This window comes from Lynx rufus, unplaced genomic scaffold (assembly GCF_022079265.1).
Source record: "Lynx rufus isolate CCGP_SWC_20201006 ecotype Redwood Valley unplaced genomic scaffold, mLynRuf1.p SCAF_5, whole genome shotgun sequence".
NCBI lineage: Eukaryota > Metazoa > Chordata > Mammalia > Carnivora > Felidae > Lynx > Lynx rufus.
Genome location: NW_025814867.1, coordinates 37,956,685 through 37,977,059, shown reverse-complemented (window position 1 = coordinate 37,977,059; position 20,375 = coordinate 37,956,685). Strand labels below are relative to the sequence as shown.

Sequence of the window (20,375 nt, the reverse complement as noted above, 5' to 3'; positions counted from 1 at the left end):
ACACGATTGGTGAGCATCTCTTCAGTCTCTGCCACAGGCCATGGAAAACACAGTTGGGTAGAAGTCAGATCTGGGCTTTGCCACTGATTCGCTGGGTGGCTTTAAGTAAGTCACTATAACCACTCTGAGCTGTTTGTAACCTCTCACGGGGGCCCTAGTGCTGCCTACCTTGTACCAGTGAGTTTGCATTATTATGTACATGTATGTGCTAGTAATAGGGGTTGTGACTTGCACAGTTTTTTTTTAATTAAGATTATAAGGATCCCAGTTATTTATTCAATAACTACTTTTTGAACGCCTCTGATAGCCAGGCATTGGACTAGCCACCAACAAGCTCTGATCCCTGGATCTTACATTCTGATGGAGAAACATACGATAAATAATCTATAAAGAAATAACATGGCTAGGTGAGCTACATGATCTAAAGCAACTGAAGGGCTTAGCGTAGACCTCTCTGGAAAGGTAACACTTGAGCTGAGACCTAAAGGATGATGCAGATAATGAATATCAGGGAGGAGAGTGTGCCAAGCAGAGAGACCAACCTGTGCAAAGACTCTGAGGTGGAAAACTAGTTTGGAGGGTTCCTTGAACTGCCAAACTGTTGTACGAGACGGAAAGATTAGGTCAGAGAGAGAGAGTTAGGGGCAACCTCTCTGTGTCTCTGTTTCCTCACCTGTAACCTCCAAAATGGGCTAGTAATGTTAACTTCATAGGGTTGCTGTAAAAGATTAAATGAAATAATGTGTCAAGTGCTTAGGAAAGTATCTGGCATGTGATATATGCTAAGTGTGTGGCCATAGATGGTGAGTGAGGATTTTATTCCAAGCACAGTGGGAAAGTTTTAGTTTACAGCAGAGGAGTCTATAACCTAATGTCCACTAGTGCTGGTAGTCTGGGCTTGAGTTGGGGGTTTCCTTCCTTCTTCCAGACATGAGAGTATAAAGGGTTTTTGTGTGTGTGTGTGAAATTACTAATCCTCCCCCACCAAATGTTCAAAACATCACCTGATTTCCATTAATCCCTCTTCAAATATTTAAATATATACAGGGTATTTAAATATATACAGAATATACATGAATATGAAAAATCTTAAAAAAAATTTTTTTTTAATGTTTATTCACTTTTGAGAGAGAGAGAGTGAGCTGGTGAGGGGTAGAGAGAGGGAGACACAGAATCTGAAGCAGGCACCAGGCTCTGAGCTGTCAGCACAGAGCCCAATGTGGGGCTCGAACTCACATGATCACGCAAGATCATGATTTGAGCTGAAGTTGGATACCTAACTGACTGAGCCACCCAGGCACCCCCGTGAATAAGATTTTTTAAGATTCTGATTTATACCCCTCTTGAATATAGCCAAATATTTGTGCATAGTTTGCACGTAAGTTTCTTTGAATTACATTTAGGGGTGTATGTGAGATGACACTGAGCTGCTGTGCCTCTTGAACTTTGTGTAAATAAAAATGTGGCCTTGTATTTTAGAGCATGCTTCCCAAAGGTCTGTTTTTGGAAGAGGAAAATCTCAGAAGATTAAAACGATGGCTTTAAAAAAAAATCAGACATGCTTCAGAAACAGATTTTTGCTCACATTAGTAAATAAAGTGTTAGAAGAAAAGCTACAGGTAAAAAAGAGTTACCATTTCTACAGAAATCTACTCCTTACAAAAGAAGCTGCCCTTATATTTGCGTTTTGCTCATAGTATCCTGAAAATGCAGACCATCAGCTTAAAATATAGTTCCCCTGTTCATTCTCTGGAAGCAGCTCTGGCATGAGCATCAGGAGACTTGGCACATTTGCCTGTGACAGTAAGGACATCCCAGGGGCTGCAGGGTGAGCTGAGGTCATTGTCGCAGCACAAGGCTGTGGCCCACACAGGACTCAGCTGTTGACAGGAAAAAACATGAATATACAATTGTTTTTCTACAGGCAGATAATGAATCCCCTGGTCAATATAATCTCATAAAACAGCAGCTTTGTCTCCATCACCACCAAAAAAGCATCTTAATGGAGTTTCTGCATTAAGTGTTAGCATTACAGGAGATTTGAAATATAAGGTTTCCCAAAAGATATGCATCTTCTTTTTTTTTGTAAAGAATGACCTAGAAAGGAAAGCAGCCTTCTGGAACTCTGCTGCTGCTGGTGGGGGTAGGAGTTATTAGGACATAAGAGGCGGAGCCGCCAAGCAGGTGCCTTGTCCAGGTTTGTGCAAAGAAGCTGGTGTTCCATTTAGCACCTGATGGATTTATTCATTTAGCAAACCTTCATGATGCCCCTCCGCTCAGGCCACGCGCTGCGCTGTCTAGAGGCTGGGATGCAGCAGTGACCAAGGCAGGAGGGAGTCTTGCCTCCTTGAGCTCCATCTTCCAGGGAAAACAGACAGTGAAGGAGTAGGTGGGTTGAGCCACCCCATGCTCAGGCACCTGAAGGGGAGGCTGCTAACTGGGCAGAGCCCATCTTGGGAGGCAGAGCTGGGAGTCTGGGAGTGCGTACCTCCAAGAAGAGGAGACCTCGAAATGAGACCCTCAGCATGAGCGAGAGAAGGGCAGATGTGGGAAAGTATTCTAGGCCGAAGGAATAGTTTGTGAAGGGTGTCTGTGTTTTTGTTTTTGTTTTTATTTCCCCTTTGTCTTCTTCCTCACCCAGAAAACTCAAGGATGCCCAGGCTGGAGAATGATATGTACAGCATTATCCCATTTTCATTAATTTTTAAAACAGACACAAAACAACTGTGTATTTTGCATGGATACATATACATTTAAATAAAAGTATTTTGGTTTATTTTTTAAAGTTTATTGATTTATTTTGAGAGTGAGCAAAAGTGGGGGAGGGGCAGAGAGAGAGGGAGAGAGAGAGAATCCCAAGCAGGTTCCCTGCTGTTAGCACAGAGCCCAACATAGGCTCTGTCTCTTGAACCATGAGATCATGACCTGAATGAACCAAAATCAAGAGTCAGGCACTTAACCAATTGAACCACCCAGGTGCCCCTACATAAAAGTACTTTGAGGTATGTTTTAAAAATAATTATTTTTTGAGAGAGAGAGAGAGAGAGAGAAAGAGAGAGAACATGAACAGGGGAAGGGAAGAGAGACAGGAGGACGCAGGATCTGAAGCAGGCTCTTCACTGATGAACCCGTGAGATCATGACCTGAGCCGAAGTCAGCCGCTCAACGGACTGAGCCACCCAGGCACCCCTGATAGTAATTCGAATGGCACAGAAAGAAACCCACTAAATTTGTGACAGTGGTTGCTTCTGAGAAAGGAGGGGGAGATAAGGCCTGGGATGGGGATGACACACCTCATTTTATCTGAAAACAAATTTAAAAAAAAAATTTTTAGTGTTTTATTCATTTTCTGAGGGAGAGAGAGAGGGAGACATGGAATCCGAAGCAGGCTCCACGGCCTGGAGTCTGATATGGGGCTCAAACTCATGAACCATGAGATCATGACTTGAGCTGTAGTCAGACATTTAACTGAGCCACCCAGGCGCCCCATTTATCTCAAAAATTTTAAGGACTCTTTAAAAATGTGTTGACAGGGGGTGCCTGGGTGGCTCAATTGGTTAAGCGTCCAATTCTTTTTTTTTTTTTTTTAACTTTTTTTTTTCAACGTTTATTTATTTTTGGGACAGAGAGAGACAGAGCATGAACAGGGGAGGGGCAGAGAGAGAGGGAGACACAGAATCGGAAACAGGCTCCAGGCTCTGAGCCATCAGCCCAGAGCCTGACGCGGGGCTCGAACTCACGGACCGTGAGATCGTGACCTGGCTGAAGTCGGACGCTTAACCGACTGCGCCACCCAGGCGCCCCAAGCGTCCAATTCTTAATTTCTGCTCAGGTCATGATCTCGGGGTCATGAGATTGAGCCCCACATCGGGCTCTGCACTGGGTGTGGAGCCTGCTTAAGATTCTCTTCCTCTCCTTCCTCTGCCCCTCACCCATTTGCACATGTGCTCTCTCTCTCAAAAAAGCTGACAAAATGTTAATAATTAATTCTGGATGGCTGGTACCCAGGTGTTTGTTGTATTACTCTATGTATGTATCTCTCTCTATATATATTCTTAACAAAAATCAGGAGTACAGACTATAGTGGTGGGGTCATCTTTGGAGAATATGCTTTACAAAGTCCTTTGGAATGACCATCTAGGAACTCTTAGCAAAGTTCACATCACAGGGCATCAGATAATCTTGGATTACTCTCATAAAAATGAAGACCAGCTGTTGTGGTGAGAGAGTTTGCCGCAGTATGCGTCTCCCTCACAATAGATTGCTCTTTGGCCTTCAATGCAAGATGGCATTTGTTTCTGGTTATGGTAGACCTCAACTGATACAGCTCTCTGCATCCTTCCTTTAAAAGAGTTTTTGCCAGGGTTTGTTATTGGGATCAAGATGTGTTCAAAATTTCAGTGATGTAACCTTGTTTCTACTGCTGACCATATGCTGACTTATCCCACTGGAAATGAGTATCCAGCTTGACCACAGAAAGGAATCAACAGAACTTTCTCAGTGTCAAAGAACTGAGAACTTACCAGTGAAACAAGACTCTGCCCGCTTTTGCCCCCTGTTTGCTCATCTTGTTGCAGAAAGACCCTGGGACAATCTTCCTCATTTCTTATAAATTTTAGCCCCTGGCTCACTGTCCCTGTCTTCAACACTTTTCCTGGTTGTAATTTATAGTAATTTCAGTATCTACATGGAGGATCCTGTTGGGTCTTACAGCTTCTGTCCTCCAATGCACTTACCCTCCATTGTTCCTCTGGCACCCGCTTCCATTATCCTCATCTCCACCACAATCTATGTTGTAACTGTCCTCACCTCATTGATTTAGGATTTCTGTCCTTACCCGGCTTAGATTCCATGGGCCATTATTATGGTCACTCCTCCGCCTACGTTCTCAACTCTATGGATCCTCTCTTCCTCCACAGTCCTTGCTTGGCACACCGCACCCCACTCTTCCAGCCTCCCAACCCTGCTGCTTAAATCCAACTCTCCACCTGCCCTGCACCTCTACCCAGGGGGCTGTGTTTAGCTCGGGAAAAACACAACAATGAAGAGAGGACTCACTTTTTTTTTTTTAGGTTTTTGTTTATTTAAAAAATTTTTTTGTTTATTTAAAAAAAATTTTTTTAATGTTTATTTGTGAGACAGAGAGAGACAGAGCAAGAGTGGGGGAGGGGCAGAGAGAGAGGGAGACACAGAATCTGAAGCAGGCTCCCAGCTCTGAGCTGTCAGCACAGAGCCCGACGTGGGGCCCAAACTCACAAACCGTGAGATCACGACCTGAACTGACGTCAGTTGCTCAATCGACTGAGCCACCCAGGCTCCCCAATGTTTGTTTATTTTTGAGAGAGAGAGAGTGTGAGCAGGGGCAGCGAGAGAGACACACACAGAATCGGAAGCACAGGCCTCACTTCTAGTTTATTTACCTCAAATGGGCCCTTAGCACTCCTGACACTCCTGCTGCCCTTCCTTGATCCACTTAAACACCTTCTCCCCTGTTCTCAGACTCCCAGTAGCTCCTCTCACAGCCACGTTTGCTGCTGATGACCTCGTTTTCTATTTCACGGAAGAAAAATTTCATCTGCTCCCACAGCCTCACCTATAACCCCACCTGCACCTGCCTCCCTTCTTCTTACTAGGCAGAAAGGTGCATCTAGGGCCACCGCCCCAATCTGTGCCTTAGAGCAAATCCTCCCTTGCCTACCCAAGGACAATTCCCCAGCAACTGTCCCTCTCTCCTACTCTGCTCAGTTTTGCCCTCTCTGTGGAGTTATTCCCATTGGCATGCAGATGAGACTTAACATAGCCCATTGTAACTCTCCTGCCTTGACCCCACACCCCCTTCCAGGTACCCACATATTACTCTGATCATCTTTCCAGCAAAGTTCCTTGAAAGGCTTGTCCCTATTTATTTTCACCAATTCTTCTCACCCATTTTCTCTTGATCTTCTCTTATCAGGCTTTATCCCTGGTGCTCCACCAAAATAGCTTTGTCAGAGTTACAGTGACCTCTAGTTGCTAAACCCAGTGACCATTTCTCAGTCCTCATCCTCTTTGACTCAGCAGCCGCAGCTGGCTAGTTCTTTCTCCTTGAACACACTCTTTTCCCTTGGCTTCTGGGTACCACACCCTTCTGACTGGTTCCTAACTCAGTCTCTATCTCGGTTTGACCTTATCTGGAAGTCCTGATGACATCAGAGTGCTCCAAGGGTCAATCCTTCCACCTCTTCCCTTCTTTTATATCTATACTCTGTGGGTGGAAGAGACTCATAGCTTTGAATTACCATCCACACAGTTTATCTACACATTTACACATACAGTCACTCTTCATTCAAGGACAATCCACATTCAATTAATTTACTTCAGAAATGGTTTTCTTGACCAAAAAATTTTCAGTGATTGATAGATTGCTTATATTTAAGGTTACAGATGTGGCATCATATTTTTCTAATTTTCTGATGATAGGCTAGAGATTGTCTGCAAAAAAAGATCAATACAACAATAACATCAACAAAAGCCCAGAGAAATACTACAAGAGATATCTCAGAATGTGTCAAAATTAAATTGCATTTTCTGTTATCAGCTTCATAGCCTGTGGCTTTGGAGCTTCTAATACTCACCCTTTTAAGATAAGCTCCTAGCAATTAGAATACAGCCATGACAAAGCCAAAATATTCTCTTGAGACGACTGCACTCCAGTTTTTAACTATGGGGTGTGTATGTGTTTGATACAAAAGGCAAATAGCACTGAAACACTTCATCTTATCACAGAAAAATGAATTTATGACATTGAACTCACCAACATGGAAAGCCGTATTTATCTTAAAGCATCTATTGACCCTTGAGTATGAGATAATTATTTAAGATGAATAGAAACCAACCGCTGTTGGTAGTTGTGGGTTTGTTTTGTCTCTTAAATCACTGACTTTCGTCATCTGTAAGACTTTACAGAATGAAATTCTTAGGCCATTCAGTGGGGGATCTCATCTAGTTGAAAAGGTAAAACAAATCTGATTGAGACTTTATGATCAAATACTTGAATGAATAAGTTAGAAGATGGTGTGAACTAGAAAAGAAACGGGGATTTTGTTAGGATCCTGCCAAATGTAGGGTGTCTGGATGGCTCAGTTAAGCATTTGACTCTTGATTTCAGCTCAGATCATGATCTCACAGTTTGTGAGATCGTGCCCCGTGTTGACCTCTGCACTGACAGTGCGGAGCCTGCTTTGGATTCTCTCTCTCTCCTTCCCTCTCTGTCCCTCCTCTGATCGTTTGTGCACAAGTGCCTGCTCTCTCTCACTCAAAATAAATAAATAAACGTTAAAAAAAAATTTTTTTTTAACGTTTATTTATTTTTGAGACAGAGAGAGACAGAGCATGAATGGGGGAGGGTCAGAGAGAGGGAGACACAGAATCCGAAACAGGCTCCAGGCTCTGAGCCGTCAGCACAGAGCCCGACGCGGGGCTCGAACTCACGGACCGTGAGATCATGACCTGAGCCGAAGTCGGCCGCCTAACCGACTGAGCCACCCAGGCGCCCCAAATAAATAAACTTTTTTAAAAAATCCTGCCAAACGCTTTTGTAGCCATTTTTTTCTGTCTGTTCAGGAAAGAAGAAGGGAAGCATCATAAAAATTATATGGAAGAAATTATGGTGAAGAAAGTCTTATGAGAAAGTGAAAACTCATATTTTTTATTAGTACATTGTGTTTCAAGGTTGCCTAGTGTATAAAGTTTTCATGTGGAAACCAAAAACTCAGTGACTTGAGAAGAGATGATTCGTTAATTACTCAGTGTAATCAGTGTAAATAGTTGATCTAGACTTTTCAGGACCCAAACTGAATTATGTATAAGTTAAATATATGATTGCCAAATAATCCCTTCAGTTGGGTCTTCATAGAGAGATTCTACATATAGAGATTATCCTGTTGTATTATTTGTGAAAAATGATATTTTGTAAGTTTCTTTGCCAAGCAATACCTCTGGGTGCCATGGTGTTTTACAATATGCAAATGTGTGCTAAGGTCCAATCAGGACTGATATTCTTTGTAAGCAATGACTTACCAATTAATAAGACTGGCCCAATATTTTGCAACTTTGTTGAGATAAACTCCCTAGGCATAAGATTGTGTACCCTAATGAATTGTGGGATTTTCCAAAAGAGAGTAAATACTTATATTTTATTAGGAATTCGTTATGGTAGAAAACCTTTGCTGAGTTCACATTTGAGGGAAGAAAAGCATCATCTTGAGTATTATACTTTCATCTGCTCACTTTAGTAATTGGCTAGACGTGAAGGCCTCAGGTATTGTTTTCATGACATGGTTTTCCAATTGGTCTTTTTCTTTACAGGTTCCCGAGGGAAAAGTAGTAGTTCTTAATTTCCGATTCATAGATCTTGAGAGTGATAACCTGTGCCGCTATGACTTTGTGGATGTGTACAACGGTCACGCCAATGGCCAGCGTATTGGGCGCTTCTGTGGCACGTTCCGGCCTGGAGCCCTTGTGTCCAGTGGTAACAAGATGATGGTGCAGATGATTTCTGACGCCAACACAGCTGGGAATGGCTTCATGGCCATGTTCTCTGCTGCCGAACCAAATGAAAGAGGTATCATTTCCACATAATGCTAATAACAGCAATAATGATGGCTCACAGTTACTGGATGCTTACTGTGTGTTAGGCTGTGTTCTGGGCACCTTAAATGTGTTCACTCCTTTAATCTAAAATTTAAGACCAGTTCTTCTCAAAAATAGCTGGTAAATGCCACTAAACCACTAGGAAACCATTCAAAAAAGTCTCTTTTTCTTAAAGCCCATGTGATTCTTATTAAAATTCAATACAGAAACTTATGGAGTAAAAATGGGAAGCTTACATACATATATACACATACAGATACAGATACGTACCCCTTCACTCCTCTATAGTCCCCTCTTAGAGCCATGGTGGTGGTCCCATACCTTTGTATATGCACTTATACATATGTACTTCTGCAATAGCTTCTTAAAAATGTAAGTGGGGCCATACATTCATAGTGCTTCACAGCTTTTTTTTTCTTTCACTGAGAACTATGTGTGGGGGAATTTTCATGTCAGTACATATGAGCACCCAAGGGTAGAAACCTGTACCCTTAAAAGATCATTGTAGTGGGGCGCCTGAGTGGCTCAGTCAATTAAGGGTCTGACATTGGCTCAGGTCATAAATTCATGGTTCATGAGTTTAAGCCCACATCAGGCCCTCTGCTGTTGGCACAGAGCCCACTTCAGATCCTCTGTCCCCCTCTCTCTCTGCCCCTCCCCTGCTCACGCTCGCTCTCTCTCTCAAAAATAAGTAAATATTTGTATATGTATAAAAAAATGTAACTGCAGTGGGCAAGATTTGTTAAATTTGGAGCCTTTAGCTTGAAGTCATTCCCTAATCTGGTCTTGCTTTGAGCTATCATGCAACGTTACTGGTCTGCGAGGTCAGAGGACAGAATCTGGGGCTGACAGAGCAGCCAGAATGTTTGGAAGGAAATCATGGCTGGAAGCTACCGAGGAATTGAGGCACAAAGTACACATATAAAATCTACCTAAATCTTTGGCTTGCAGCCAAACTCTACATGTGCAGAGGAGAATCCAGTTGGCCTGGCACAAAAGCGTCGGCTGAAACATGAAAGTGAACAGAGATTACAGCTGTTGCCTGCTGCCAGGGAGACCGACTTTGAGCTTGAGTCTAGGCAAGTGAAATGCCTGCTAGAACAAAAGTCATTTTTCATAGAAACACAACAGAATCTAGAATCTCTAATATCTAATATCTCATAATATCCAGTATCTAGTCATCTGATAAAACCAGAAAAGTGTGTCTAGAGTCCAGTAAAAAGCAGTCAGTAAAAACCAATCCTAAGATAACTCAGATGTTACAGTTGGCAGACAAGCGCTTTAAAGTAGCTGTTATAAATATGTCTAAGGACATAAAATCTAAGGACTTAAAGGGAAATACATGTGTAATAAGTAAACAGACTGAAAATTTCAGAAGAGAAGCTAAACTATAAAAAAGAATAAAAGTAATTCTAGAACTGCAAGATAGAGTCTGAAATTTAAAAATTTACCTGGTGGGCTCATGAGCAGATTGGGGATGGTACAAGAGTCAGTGGATTTGAATAGAAATGACCTAGTCTGAAGAACCAGGAGAAAAAAAGATTAAAGGTAAAAAGCCTCAGAGACCATTGAGGCAATATCAAGTGGTCTAATGTGTAATTTGTGTCCCAGAAGAGAGTGATAATAGTGCAGGAAAAATGTCTGAAGAAATAATGGTTTGAAGCTACCCAGATTTAGTGAAGAACATTAATTTATAGGGCCAAGAAGATCAACAAACCCCAAACAGGACAAAAAGAAAAAAAAAGAAAAGAAAAAAGCCATACTGAGGAACATTAAAATTATAGAAATCTAAGTAAAAAGAGAAATTTTCATGGCACTTGGGTGGCTCAGTCAGTTAAGCATCCGCCTTGATCTTGCATTTGAGCCCCACGATAGGCTCTGTGCTGACAGCTCATAGCCTGGAGCCTACCTCGGATTCTGTGTCTCCCTCTCTCTCTGCCCCTCCCTCTATCACACTCCGTCTCTCTCAGGGAAAAATAAAAAATAAAATAAATAAAAGATTTAAATGCTGCAACCTCTAGGGGAAAATTTTTAGTAGTTTCTTCTGAAGTTAAACATCTACATCTACTCTTGGACTAGGAATTGCTCTCCTGGGTATTTGTGCAAGCAAAATGAAAACGCATGTCCACAAAGAGATTTCTACAAAAATGTTCACAGAAGGTCCATTCACAATAGCCCAAACTGGAAACACCCAAATGAATATCAGCGGAGAAGAGGTAAACAAACTGAGGTATTTCCATATGCTGGAATATTACTCAGCGGACTGAAGAAACAAACTGCCAACTCACACAGCAACATGAATGCCTCTCCCTATAAGCAGGGGAAGCCAGACACAGAAGAATACACAATACACTATTCCTTTTATATGAAGGTCCAGAGTAAAACTACGGTGGGATTTTTCAGATGAGTGGTGTGGAGAGGCAGCAGACTGACTGGGGAGGGATACAGAAGTTTGGTAGGAAATAAATTCTATATCATCCTAGTAGTTTGGCTTTCAGGGGCAGATCAATTTTTCAAATTAGTACAGCTAAGATTTATGCATTTCCTTGTACATGAATTTATCTCCCTGAAATCTGTCAATCATCATCATCATCAGGTGGTGGGGATTGCACATTAGTATTAATAAAAAGAATAGTAGAATGATAATAATTGTTGAAATTGGGTGATGGATACATAGAAGCTCATTATATTATTCTGTTTACTTTGTTTATGCTTGAAATTTTCCATGAGTAAAAGTTTTATAAATTATCCAACCTCAATTTTTATAACACATTTTCTTAGAGATGCCTTTTAAGAATTATTATCTTCTGTGTCAAAGAAATATTTAAAGTATATTAGTTCCCTTAGTTTGAATTCAGTTTTTCTCTGTTAGTTAAATTCAAGTAAAATTAAATTTAGAACTTGGTGTTAAAATACCTTTCTAAAATTATTTCTCTTGACTTATCAGTCCATGTGCATAAAGATGTCTGAAATGATGTTTCTCAAATATTGTGGTTAGTTTTAGGTGGTTGGATTTGGGGTAATTTTTTACTTTTTGGTGCTTTTCTGTATTGCTGAAAATTTATAAACCCGTATTGTTTTTACAAACAAAAATTATTCTTAAAAATATTAAAGATGTATAGCATATAAAGTTTTCTGGTAGTGGGAGTTTTATATGCCAACTAATTCAAATTTTGTCCATGCACCTGGGTTTTAATCCTATTAATAAATACCTCTGCCTTGAGGGTTCTTAAAATCTGTGTAATTTGTTGAGCCTACATGATTTCTGAATGAGTTCTTGGCCAAAGATTTTGTCTTTACTTGCCCAAAAAAATGAAAGAAAGAAAAGAAGCGATAGCTCTCATTCTACTCCTATGTTCTCTTGTGCTGATGTGATATGTCAAGTAACAGAGATCATTCAGCATGTGTGTGGAGGGCAGGGAGATGTATGTGGAGACCATTTCTTAAGAAAAAATTTAAGAGCTTCTGTCATTGCCTTTATTTACTGTACTATCACCAATTTTCCAAATTCCCAATCTCCTTATAGTTGCATTGCCATGACCTATATCAGGACATAAACTTGGATTTTTTTTTTCATACTTAATAACTTTAGGGGATCAGTATTGTGGAGGACGCCTTGAAAGACCTTCTGGCTCTTTTAAAACCCCCAACTGGCCTGACCGTGATTACCCTGCAGGAGTCACTTGTGTGTGGCATATTGTAGCCCCAAAGAATCAGGTAAGCTTCCCTGAAAATCTGAAGAAAGCATGCACATGTGAATTGCCTAGATGGTATGAGGGGCCCATCTCTCAAGAGCTTAGCATGCAGGGTGAGGAAGGCCCTGCTGGGCACAGGTATTTCTTCGTAAAAGACCCAGATTAAAATTGCTTTTGCAAAGTCATGTATTTAATTATATAAATTATAGAAATACAATTTTTAAATTTCAATGTAAATAGTAAGCAAATCCCTGTGAGATTGTTTAACCCTGTGGAAAATGTTATAAGCAGCAGTGACTAAATACGGGAGGGTTAGAATCCCCAAGTACATGTACACATTTCAGGTTGCCATTTGTTCACATAGCTAAATGCACCTGACAGCTTCACCGGGACAAAGCCAATGCAAGCACACCACATCTTCCCCTCAGAGAACAAGTCTGAAAGCTAATCTGCTCTGTGGATTTTTTTTGGTTGTTGTTTAACATAAAATTTGTTCAGGTTCCCCACAAATAACTTTATGCAATCCTCTAAAACAATCAAGAGAGAAGGTCTTAGTTTTCCAGTGCTTATTAGTTTGTGGTTATATGAAATTTTATCTTTTCTGGGAACCACTTTTAGATATTAATTACAGGAGAAAACTTAGCATGGGAATAGACCAAGTCTACTTTGTGGATGTTGGAAAACAAAGAATTGTTATTGTTACAAACACTACAGACTTTAATCACACACTAGATGGTGATCATTATGATACTGTTAAAAAAAACTTTTCTAAACTGATCTTTTGAAGGGCACCTGGGTGGCTCAGTCGGTTAAGGGTCCTACTTTGGCTCAGGTCACGATCTCATAGTTTGTGGGTTTGAGCCCCATGTTGGGCTCTGTGCTGACAGCTCAGAGCCCGGAGCCTGTTTTGGATCCTGTGTCTCCCTCTCTCTCTGCTCCTCCGCCCCCCTTTCTCTCTCTCCCTCTCTCTCTTTCAAAAATAAATAATAAAACATTAAAAAAATAAAAAATAAACTGATCTTTTGTATCACTTACACAGATACTATTTGCCATATATTCATTTTTTAATGTTAAATTATTCAGGCAAATGTACCATCCAGATTGGTGATTTGAACTCACACACACACTTTGATCGTAATCCCCAAACCCAGTTTTATTTTTAAGAATAAAAATCTGGTCATTTACTTATTGATGAAAGATTTATAAACTTATTTAACTTTTTATAGCTTAAAGTAACATTTAAAAATCACATTTCTCAACATTTAAGCAGTATGTAATTCTTTTTTTTTTTTTTTTTAATTTTTTTTTTTTCAACGTTTATTTATTTTTGGGACAGAGAGAGACAGAGCATGAATGGGGGAGGGGCAGAGAGAGAGGGAGACACAGAATCGGAAACAGGCTCCAGGCTCTGAGCCGTCAGCACAGAGCCCGACGCGGGGCTCGAACTCACGGACCGCGAGATCGTGACCTGGCTGAAGTCGGACGCTTAACCGACTGCGCCACCCAGGCGCCCCATCAGTATGTAATTCTTGAGATGGTTTTGGTCACTTTTCTTTCTGTGACATTTGTAAATATATTGGTTTAAATAATTTCAATTTAATTATACTTGCAGATTACAATTCAGCATATTTTTTCTATTATTCATCTCTATTTAAATTTAAGCTTGGGTTTCATTTTATTAACGTGATTTTTTACTTTAGCCAATTGAGTTTTTAATCATTGTTGTAATGTCTGAAATCACTGGAAGTGCTGTCAGAGAAGAATAAACTGGGAAAATTAAATCCTGAGTAATTTCTGTGCCAATCTCTGGGCATTTTCTTCCAATAAAGACTTAACCTTCATTTTTTATCATAGTTTTCCCCTCTATTCTCCTACTTATTTACTTATTTTTTAATCTTCTCTCTAAAAGCTGTTATATGACTAAGTAGAGAAAGGTCAGCCAATTTTTTAATAATCTGGAAAACATTTTATTACCAACTGGTGAGAAGTTATTGGACCCAGAGAGGAAGTATTTTAATACGATTTAAAGCACTGCTAAATATGAATAAGCTATTATTCACCCTTAACTGGTGCTGACTTTTTAAAGGTGGGTAAATATGTAGATATGTGACAATTATGTTCAAAGCCAAAATTTACCTTTGATCCCTCCGTGATGCTGTTACTATTATCATATTCATCTAGGTTACTGTGTGTGAGTCTTCTTTAGCTAATATCTAGGGCCTGTCCTAACAGGAATTAATGCCCATTATCTTCTCGAAGCAGCAGGGAGGGTTACCTGCCCACCTGCTGCCCAGCAAAAGTGGAGATCAGCTGTCTGGGTGCCGTGGGTATTTATGAACCCAGTGAGATTTCCTTTGATTCACATGTTGGAGGTGCTCTGGAAAAATCTGCTTGTGAGGGGAATGATTGCCTGTTAAATCAAAACTTCCTATTGACTTGAATAACTTGGACACTATTATTGGTACTTAGCAAAAAAAGTTAAGAAATACTTAAGAAGTCTAACACTGACTTGGTATATGAGTGCTTTTATGCAACCTCTTCAAAAATTAACCACATCACCAAGTAGGCTGTGCTCAACTCAGTAGGCACACTTTTCAGACATACTTCAAGAAGACATCCCAGTCAGTCCCCACTTCCTGAATCTCTGGTCCTAAAGAATTTGACTCCTTTGCATGTGATAGGAATGTTGTTCTCTTTCCCTTGAAAGGGGAACAACTCCATCCACCACCCAAATGCATACACTGACACCACACCCCAGCATACACTAACATAGGGGAACATCTCCGAGAAGAATGAAGTTGGCATAGGTTCTGCTTCCCACTCTAACACATATCCAGTTATGGTCTAAATGTAGGTTGCTAGGGTTGTGTGGTGTTCCCATACTTTTGTAGCTGTAGGTGAACAGGTCTCCTAAATTTAAGATCTTAACTAGGGTTGAGATGACCTTTTGGAATGATTAAAAATTAAAGGAAAGTAATACCACAGTTTTGTGAACTACAGAAGAAATATGAAAACCATAAGAAATGAATAATTCAAACAGAAGGAATATTTTCTTGACAAAGGAAAATCATGATATCCTACAGATCTGGGGGGAGGAAGATTTCTGGGTGAGATTATTCCTCAAAGCTATCTTGACATTTCTAATGTTGTGCTTTCTCTAAAGCTTATAGAATTAAAATTTGAGAAGTTTGATGTCGAGCGTGATAACTACTGCCGATACGATTTTGTGGCTGTGTTTAATGGTGGGGAAGTCAACGACGCTAAGAGAATTGGAAAGTATTGTGGTGATAGTCCACCCGCGTAAGTAGCACCTGTTTTATTTCATTAATACTTTAGTAGCTCTAAACTTCTTTCTTATTAAACTGCCCAATTATATTTTATTTTCTGGAAGATTCTATGCTGTTGTTGTTTTGTTCACAAATTCTTGGGTTTGTTCCATGGCAGTAGAGTCCCATACAGCCCCAGCACAAAAAATAGCCAACCCAGGGAGTAAGGAGGCATTAATGAGTGTAGTGAGGCCTCGGCGGCCAAACGGATAACAGATGCAGAGTTGGTGATGCCCCAGAGTCAGATACTAGCCAGATACCTGGATACATCACTGCCCTGCAAAGGTGAGCTCAAACATCAGAGTGGAAGGAGGAAATTCTGAGAAAAAAGCAGGGGGCTGAAATTTGGGGATCCAGATATGGAAACCTGGATGCTCATGATGACCCAGGTGGTTTTACCTGATCAGAGACTTGTCCTGGACCTCTTGTGGCTTTGTACCTCTTCCTCACCGTGTCGCTCAAATGTTTGCTGGGTAAGCCTGAAAGGCACTGTGTATTTATCAGCAAACATTTATGGAGCTTAGAGCTCTGCTACTTATTACCTGTGTGACATTGAGCCAATTGCTTAATTCCTCTTAGTTCCCTATTCTATATTGGTGCAACACATGTATTTTGGTGCAAGATATTTCACCCTTTCACATACAATACTGGAGAAAGCCTCAGTTGAAATTACTATAGCTTAGGGCCTCTGGCTGGCTCAGTCAGTAGAGCTTCCAACTCTTGATCTTGGGATGTAAGTTCGAGCCTCATGTTGGGTGTTGAGATTACTTTTAAAAAAATAAAATCTTAAGGAAAAAAAAGACATTACTACAGTTTGCTGTCAAAGTCACCATTATGTCAATTTTTAAATACACTTTTCTACTCTGTTGCTTAAACATAATTCGATTTTATGCATCACCTGATTTTACATGCATGTCTATGATTCCCCCAGACACATTTAAGTTAAAACAAGGTATTTTTCATTTTATTTTTTTTATTTTTTTTATTTTTTATTTTTATATATGAAGTTTATTGACAAATTGGTTTCCATACAACACCCAGTGCTCATCCCAAAAGGTGCCCTCCTCAATACCCATCACCCACCCGCCCCTCCCTCCCACCCCCCATCAACCCTCAGTTTGTTCTCAGTTTTCAACAGTCTCTTATGCTTTGGCTCTCTCCCACTCTAACGTCCTTTTTTTTTTTTTTTTTTTTTTCCTTCCCCTCCCCCATGGGTTCCTGTTAAGTTTCTCAGGATCCACATAAGAGTGAAACCATATGGTATCTGTCTTTCTCTGTATGGCTTATTTCACTTAGCATCACACTCTCCAGTTCCATCCACGTTGCTACAAAAGGCCATATTTCATTTTTTCTCATTGCCATGTAGTATTCCATTGTGTATATAAACCACAATTTCTTTATCCATTCATCAGTTGATGGACATTTAGGCTCTTTCCATAATTTGGCTATTGTTGAGAGTGCTGCTATGAACATTGGGGTACAAGTGCCCCTATGCATCAGTACTCCTGTATCTCTTGGGTAAATTCCTAGCAGTGCTATTGCTGGGTCATAGGGTAAGTCTATTTTTAATTTTCTGAGGAACCTCCACACTGCTTTCCAGAGCGGCTGCACCAATTTGCATTTCCACCAACAGTGCAAGAGGGTTCCCGTTTCTCCACATCCTCGCCAGCATCTGTAGTCTCTCCTGATTTGTTCATTTTGGCCACTCTGACTGGCGTGAGGTGATACCTGAGTGTGGTTTTGATTTGTATTTCCCTGATAAGGAGCGACGCTGAACATCTTTTCATGTGCCTGTTGGCCATCTGGATGTCTTCTTTAGAGAAGTGTCTATTCATGTTTTCTGCCCATTTCTTCACTGGGTTATTTGTTTTTCGGGTGTGGAGTTTGGTGAGCTCTTTATAGATTTTAGATACTAGCCCTTTGTCCGATATGTCATTTGCAAATATCTTTTCCCATTCCGTTGGTTGCCTTTTAGTTTTGTTGGTTGTTTCCTTGGCTGTGCAGAAGCTTTTTATCTTCATAAGGTCCCAGTAATTCACTTTTGCTTTTAATTCCCTTGCCTTTGGAGATGTGTCGAGTAAGAGATTGCTACGGCTGAGGTCAGAGAGGTCTTTTCCTGCTTTCTCCTCTAAGGTTTTGATGGTTTCCTGTCTCACATTTAGGTCCTTTATCCATTTTGAGTTTATTTTTGTAAATGGTGTGAGAAAGTGGTCTAGTTTCAACCTTTTGCATGTTGCTGTCCAGTTCTCCCAGCACCATTTGTTAAAGAGGCTGTCTTTTTTCCATTGGATGTTCTTTCCTGCTTTGTCAAAGATGAGTTGGCCATACGTTTGTGGGTCTAGTTCTGGGGTTTCTATTCTATTCCATTGGTCTGTGTGTCTGTTTTTGTGCCAATACCATGCTGTCTTGATGATGACAGCTTTGTAGTAGAGGCTAAAGTCTGGGATTGTGATGCCTCCTGCTTTGGTCTTCTTCTTCAAAATTCCTTTGGCTATTCGGGGCCTTTTGTGGTTCCATATGAATTTTAGGATTGCTTGTTCTAGTTTCGAGAAGAATGCTGGTGCAATTTTGATTGGGATTGCATTGAATGTGTAGATAGCTTTGGGTAGTATTGACATTTTGACAATATTTATTTTTCCAATCCATGAGCAGGGAATGTCTTTCCATTTCTTTAAATCTTCTTCAATTACCTTCATAAGCTTTCTATAGTTTTCAGCATACAGATCCTTTACATCTTTGGTTAGATTTATTCCTAGGTATTTTATGCTTTTTGGTGCAATTGTGAATGGGATCAGTTTCTTTATTTGTCTTTCTGTTGCTTCATTGTTAGTGTATAAGAATGCAACTGATTTCTGTACATTGATTTTGTATCCTGCAACTTTGCTGAATTCATGTATCAGTTCTAGCAGACTTTTGGTGGAGTCTATCGGATTTTCCATGTATAATATCATGTCATCTGCAAAAAGCGAAAGCTTGACTTCATCTTTGCCAATTTTGATGCCTTTGATTTCCTTTTGTTGTCTGATTGCTGATGCTAGAACTTCCAGCACTATGTTAAACAACAGCGGTGAGAGTGGGCATCCCTGTCGTGTTCCTGATCTCAGGGAAAAAGCTCTCAGTTTTTCCCCGTTGAGGATGATGTTAGCTGTGGGCTTTTCATAAATGGCTTTTATGATCTTTAAGTATGTTCCTTCTATCCCGACTTTCTCAAGGGTTTTTATTAAGAAAGGGTGCTGGATTTTGTCAAAGGCCTTTTCTGCATCGATTGACAGGATCATATGGTTCTTCTCTTTTTTTTTGTTAATGTGATGTATCACGTTGATTGATTTGCGAATGTTGAACCAGCCCTGCATCCCAGGAATGAATCCCACTTGATCATGGTGAATAATTCTTTTTATATGCTGTTGAATTCGATTTGCTAGTATCTTATTGAGAATTTTGGCATCCATATTCATCAGGGATATTGGCCTGTAGTTCTCTTTTTTTACTGGGTCTCTGTCTGGTTTAGGAATCAAAGTAATACTGGTTTCATAGAATGAGTCTGGAAGTTTTCCTTCCCTTTCTATTTCTTGGAATAGCTTGAGAAGGATAGGTATTATCTCTGCTTTAAACGTCTGGTAGAACTCCCCTGGGAAGCCATCTGGTCCTGGACTCTTATTTGTTGGGAGATTTTTGATAACTGATTCAATTTCTTCGCTGGTTATGGGTCTGTTCAAGCTTTCTATTTCCTCCTGATTGAGTTTTGGAAGAGTGTGGGTGTTCAGGAATTTGTCCATTTCTTCCAGGTTGTCCAATCTGTTGGCATATAATTTTTCATAGTATTCCCTGATAATTGTTTGTATCTCTGAGGGATTGGTTGTCATCATTCCATTTTCATTCATGATTTTATCTATTTGGGTCATCTCCCTTTTCTTTTTGAGAAGCCTGGCTAGAGGTTTGTCAATTTTGTTTATTTTTTCAAAAAACCAACTCTTGGTTTCGTTGATCTGCTCTACAGTTTTTTTAGATTCTATATTGTTTATTTCTGCTCTGATCTTTATTATTTCTCTTCTTCTGCTGGGTTTAGGCTGCCTTTGCTGTTCTGCTTCTATTTCCTTTAGGTGTGCTGTTAGATTTTGTATTTGGGATTTTTCTTGTTTCTTGAGATAGGCCTGGATTGCAATGTATTTTCCTCTCAGGACTGCCTTCGCTGCGTCCCAAAGCGTTTGGATTGTTGTATTTTCATTTTCGTTTGCTTCCATATATTTTTTGATTTCTTCTCTAATTGCCTGGTTGACCCACTCATTCGTTAGTAGGGTGTTCTTTAACCTCCATGCTTTTGGAGGTTTTCCAGACTTTTTCCTGTGGTTGATTTCAAGCTTCATAGCATTGTGGTCTGAAAGTATGCATGGTATAATTTCAATTCTTGTAAACTTATGAAGGACTGTTTTGTGACCCAGTATATGATCTATCTTGGAGAATGTTCCATGTGCACTCGAGAAGAAAGTATATTCTGTTGCTTTGGGATGCAGAGTTCTAAATATATCTGTCAAGTCCATCTGATCCAGTGTCTCATTCAGGGCCCTTGTTTCTTTATTGACCGTGTGTCTAGATGATCTATCCATTTCTGTAAGTGGGGTGTTAAAGTCCCCAGCAATTACCACATTCTTATCAATAAGGTTGCTTCTGTTTATGAGTAATTGTTTTATATATTTGGGGGCTCCGGTATTCGGCGCATAGACAT

At 40.2% G+C, this 20,375-nt stretch overlaps 1 protein-coding gene across 2 annotated transcripts in view; it reads left to right on the top strand.

The window, feature by feature from the left end:
* PCOLCE2 (procollagen C-endopeptidase enhancer 2) overlaps nt 1-20,375 on the top strand; it is a 69,428-nt gene that overhangs the window by 30,989 nt on the left and 18,064 nt on the right. For both annotated transcript variants that reach the window (XM_047099343.1, XM_047099344.1), the window contains exons 3-5: nt 8,347-8,602; nt 12,224-12,348; nt 15,490-15,626. In XM_047099343.1, the coding sequence (XP_046955299.1) occupies nt 8,347-8,602; nt 12,224-12,348; nt 15,490-15,626 (518 nt within the window). The remainder of the gene's footprint in view (nt 1-8,346; nt 8,603-12,223; nt 12,349-15,489; nt 15,627-20,375) is intronic.